This window comes from Echinococcus granulosus (genome assembly GCF_000524195.1).
Source record: "Echinococcus granulosus chromosome Unknown EG_S00202, whole genome shotgun sequence".
Classification (NCBI taxonomy): domain Eukaryota; kingdom Metazoa; phylum Platyhelminthes; class Cestoda; order Cyclophyllidea; family Taeniidae; genus Echinococcus; species Echinococcus granulosus.
Window position 1 is genome coordinate 26349 of NW_020170582.1, and position 5459 is coordinate 31807.

Consider the following 5459-nt stretch of genomic DNA (forward strand, 5'->3'; position numbering starts at 1 on the left):
CATTAATTAGTGACATTTTATCGGTGCCCTTACCATTATCTTCAGATACATCACCATGGCCTATACATACCACTCCAAATACCGCGCAATTCAACAGAGGGCTTTTTTCGCTATAATCGCCGTAATTATTTGTTATTCGCCCACATCAGTGCGCCTAGGGAGAATAAAATTCTGCTAAGAGGCCTGAATTCCCGTTAGGTCCTAAAAGATTACCAGTAAATTCTCTTTCACAGCGCTTACACTTGAGTAGCCATTAGAGGGGTGTCTTTCTCGTGCTAACCATGTTAGGTAGATGCACAAAATCCCTATCTTGTAGGAGAAGACTTGAGGAATGACACCATTACAGTTACGAAACCTGGCATACTGCGGTTTAATCAACCAACCACACAGAAAGACACGAGGTAAAAATAGGAGCAACATCACGTAAAAAATCACTCTTCGTTGATATGCAAATGGTATAGAAAGTTTACTACTTATGTGTCTAAGGCACTTTAGATTTAGAAGGTCTACGGCTAGCATTAACTCTCAGGGATCTCATTCATATAAATGGTTTTAAAAAGGCAAATTTGTTACACTATGTAGGTTATGCAAAGAGTGGAATCTACATAACACAAATGCCTCTAGCAGAAAATATTTAATGCAGAAACACTAGCACAAAAGGTACGGAAAATGGACTACCGTCACTATTTGTCTCCGTCTATATAACATTTGTCGCCAGAGTTCCTAAATGAATGCTGCTATAAGAATGTACTGCTTAGTGAAGCATTATCTCGGTGTGCGCAGCAGCAACGTCAAGATTGAGGACAGTCCGACAGATGAGGTTACAACAGAAATGGCTGACTGACTGATTCTGCCTTTTGTGCAAGCCTGTGGCGGTATCTGCTGAACAGGCAAACGAATCAGCCAACTCGATGGTATTGACAAGTTCCCTGTGCCGCATGCCATACTCACCCCGGTCTGGCAAGTAAACAGTTAACGTGACAACAGCTTTTGAGCAAAGTAGCATTTAGGTTTTATTGCTTCTACCAATGACTCGTAGTGGTGGTAGCGGCATTGGAGATTAGACCTGGTAGACAAGCCGAGATGTTGCATTCTCAGTGCCTTAAAAGATGGGACGAAAGGACCCTTTCATTTAGGAAACAACTTTTAGCAAAAGACGTCACTTAAATTTAATTATTTTTTCTTTCGCTTTCGCAGCAAATTCTGGCGATAATTTCCTACTACAAACTGGTGGATTAAGCTTCACAACAAACGGCAATCCGTGATGGGCCGCTTACAACTCAAATGAACTCTGCTGAAGGCTATTTGGATGTTGAGTTGGACTCCCTTCTCCAGCGCTTTTCTGTAGAAACTGACCAACCTGGGCCACATAAGCGACAATACAATTAGTCCGTGTATTTCAGCTGCAGTTATCATCCGCCCCGAGAAAATTTCTACTTTTTTTTTGGTTGGGTGAAGGAGAAAGTAAAATGCAAAATTAAAGACGGAGAGCTTGAGAAACCAATTTCAAGATGGTAAATCGCAAGACCATTAGACATGATGCGCCTGAGGCCCTTGTGTTCAGTCCTCACGTTGCTCCAGAAACTTTTGACGGCTAAACGCAGGCACCATCGCAAATGTTTTTCGTCTGTTCGCCTTCTCCTCCTACTCACTCTCGTCAATGCCTTCCTTCACTGATCCCTCCATTAATTTTTCCACTCCGCGAATTGATCTGCTCCTGGCTCTCCCTGCATCTACTACATTCCTACACCTCACTGAGTAGACTCTGACAGAAAGGGCGAGAGAGGGAGGATAGTGGAAGAAATGGCAGAATTTACTGGAGAACAGTGCACTCGAGGCTCTAATAAAAAGGATGGGCAGTGGGCAGAAATATTCGCTATGAAGTCTGCCTTTGGTTCAATTGGAAATTTCTAGAGCAATGGAGGGATTGAAATTGTGTTTCCCAGGCGCACTCCGCCTAATCCTCTTGCGTCTTACGGTTTCAGTAGTAGTTTCTTCTTTCCTTAGTTTCTAAGACTTTGCTGCTATTGCTTCAACTATTGCAATGGTTTGGCAACAGTGTAAATCTCCGCTCTATGTAGAACTATTTTTCCTTAATTGCTTCGCAGAGACAGTGCTTATGAAATGATGCATTCTTTAGCTTATTGAAAATGGCAAGTGTCTACTTTTAAAATAAAAGGCTTGATGATCGTGCACTTGTCTGTTAGCGTTGTGGCTGTCAAGTCATTTGAGAATGTGACAAAAGGGAGGTGGGATGTGGGTTGTCTGAGAGGTGCCTTGGAAAAGTGGAAATTTCGCTAAGGGGCAAATGTATTTTTGAAGCAAACGAGGTAAAATCATGCATGTATGCAGTCAGGTATGTGTATTTTAGATATCAAATAATGTAAAATCTTGCAATTTTGGGGAGTTTATGCCCAAAATGCAGCCATTTTAACCTATGTTGTTGCAAGTGAAGTGGGCCTCTATTCAGGTCAGTGATTGGATGGTCTGCCAAGTAGAGAATACTCTCTCCGTTCCTCTATCCCTAGAATATGTTTCAACTTGGCGTTCTTTGTGTCACAAAACGAGAGATTGCTTAAAACAAGATCTGAAGGAAATTGGTATGACATTTTGCTTAAGGATGGGCGGAAAGCAATTCTGAGCTAAGGAGAGACAGTTAGACACTTATCAAAGCTCTTTTGTGTGTTCTTCTGTGACGACCCCCGAAATTCGTGAATAGCAATTAGATAATAAAATTTTGACTCCAGAACCACTTTTCTCTACCCTTCTCCCCCAAACTCGCACTTTGTTTCCTATTCTCTGTTCCACTAATTCCGTGAAAGATGAGGGGGTTATTATGAATGCGGCACTACCCCCTACCTTCCTCACGATAACTAGCAAGTCTTTCCTTAGCTAACCAAATGACAATGCAATGTCCTCAAGACCTCAAAATAAGAGGCAGAATTCATATATGTATAAAAAATTAATGTTTACACAAACGATATTCCGGGGTTGCAGATACGGAAAGGGCAATTATTAGGGCCTAAGTAACGGCATCATCTTCCAAGCGGGCCCCAGTCCAGAATCTCTTCCAACGATGGCTTTAATGCTCATGCTGCCTTCGCCAAAATTTGTTGTCTGCTTATATTATCCTCTCTTTCAAAAGAAATTTTCCTAACTTGAATATGCTTTTTCGATAAAAAGCGAGGTATTTTCTGCGTTAAAGATGATTTGATCCACTTGCTTTGTATTATGCCACAGGCGTACATCAGGAACGCATTAATTTTCGCCTGCATGAAAGCTACCTTAACGGAGTGGATGTGTCTTCGTGGTGAGTCGGAAGACTAGTGCGCGCAAGCCCCCAGCCTAGGCAAAAGTGATTGAGCCACTACCGAAGCAGTTCAGTTTCTCCTTTTGTAACCGCGAGGGTTCTTGTGAAGTACAAATGCATGCTACTTGCTCATTTTGACGTGACTGTTTTAGCAATAGAGAAAAAAGGATTGGTTACTTAAAATATGGAATATGTCTGGAGGACTACCATACGTCTGTGAACGCACTGAGCCAAAAGATCGACGTGTACAATGACTGGAATGCCGAATGCGAGTTTGCCAACTCGTAAATTGCCCCAGCAATTATGAATAAAATGTATGCTTAATGATCATCTCTTCCTGCCTTGACTACTGTCGTCTAATAGACGTCTCTGCATAGATATTTTGTTTGACTAGTAACCTAGGCCGAGAGGCATTGACAGACGCCGATTGTGTTCCCCGCCGACTTTTGCACCTTTCGAAAACTTATGCGGTCTCATAAATGAGCCATTCTAATTCAAGTTTTGAATTGTTTGGAATTTCTTTTGCTGCATTCCAACAAATGCATCCAATGAGTGTCGCATCAGGAGTCACCATGTTCAATGTGCTCAGTTCCCTCGCCGCTTGTGGTCCCTTTCGTGGGATTCTGACTCTAATGGGAGGTCGCTTGCTTCGTGCCTCTTACCCAAATGAGGTGGACGTATAAGCATCAACTTGACCCGTCTTCTCAGTCCAAAAATGTATTTGCACGGTAGTCTCACTGAGTGTAAGGCGGGCTTGAATCTGGTTGGCAGCCTTCTGTGCCCCTTTCAAATATGTCAGTGCAATGGGTATTCAAAGTGTCTTTAATATATTTACATTAACATCTTATTGAAAAGGTGTCAAAGTAATTGCGTGACTCGTTTGTTTCTTGTCATTTGAAGAATATCCTTTGTGTTAGAGGCATTCACCTCAGGCTGGTTGATGCATAATAAAGGGACAAAAGAACGGTTGCACTTTACATTGCGGCCTTTTTGGACCGAAAGGGAGGGGCATGGTCGCCCTTTGCCTCTCTCATGCAAAAAAAGTCGTTCTTTTGGACTCAGAACACTTGGAAAACTGGAGGTTGGCCAGGGCCTCCAATAGGTCAAGATTCCAGAGGATTGCGTCAACGCCATCCAACGAGTCAAAAGTGTATGGCGTTGCGAGATTTTACTTGCAGCAAAGGGACTCGATGATCCGAAGACCTGTGGTTATCAGTGCACTTCTGTCAGATCCGAATTGACAGAGGACTATCGCTTCGCCAATGTAGCCAATGTAGAGGGCTGAATGACGCGGTGAAGTAGACTGTCCTGGAACGCTTTCGCCCTACAGGCAATTCCTTCTTTATTGTGTTTCGGAAATATTGGTTGAACATTGGAATAAGTGTATGATTGAAATGAGGAACCACGCGGAAGAATTAATGTAAGCTACAATTCTTTAAAATTGTACATTGGATCTGAACTGCAAAATCGCAAGCTTGTCTGAAAATTCCTCTTTTAGAGAATATCATTACATTTAACACCTGCAAAACATGCATTCTTAAGCAGGTATGAATAGAGTAATAAACTACTAGTGTTGCTTACTATTTGGAGGAATAGCGTCTGGCCTCCACTACTACGAGTGGCAATGCAGCACACTGGCCGATTCGCATCGCGTTTAGAACCGCCACGGGTAATTGGAAAGCTAGTTTGTAGTACAGCGGTTGGACGTACAATAAACCCTTTCATTACTGCCAAGGAAATGAATGCCTCCAAAAAAGCCTATGATAGGAATAAAAATCATGCTTTACGCACAAAATTAACAATCCTATTTTATAAAAATCTAGCGATGAAACGCCTAATGCTAAATCCAGATTTCACTTCGGTCGCTACCGCAACAGTATGCAGGTTTTATTATTATACTCTGATCCCAGTTGCCCATTTGGCCGCTTCTTTGCTATCAGCTTAATTCACTATGTGTTGCCTGCAGTTTAGAACAAAAAAAATTAAAGCGAGTTAAAGGAAAGCCACCTGCAAGCACCACAGATGGTAGACCAGAGTCGCGAAGGCCAGAGTGGATTCCAGAATGTCCCATGGTCCCAAATCATATGTGCTCTCATCACCAAATGCACATTGCAGCAAACTAAGAAATGGCACTAGAACATTCAACTCA

At 42.3% G+C, this 5459-nt stretch overlaps 1 protein-coding gene across 1 annotated transcript in view; it reads right to left on the reverse strand. All coding sequences in view use genetic code 11, as the record gives it.

The window, feature by feature from the left end:
* The window catches only part of EGR_10249 (hypothetical protein), a gene marked incomplete at both ends in the record, with an annotated part of 8814 nt that overhangs the window by 1342 nt on the left and 2013 nt on the right, over positions 1-5459 (reverse strand). Inside the window, one exon of the mRNA XM_024499498.1 lies at positions 4639-4735. Coding sequence (XP_024346084.1) covers positions 4639-4735 — 97 coding nt within the window. The remainder of the gene's footprint in view (positions 1-4638; positions 4736-5459) is intronic.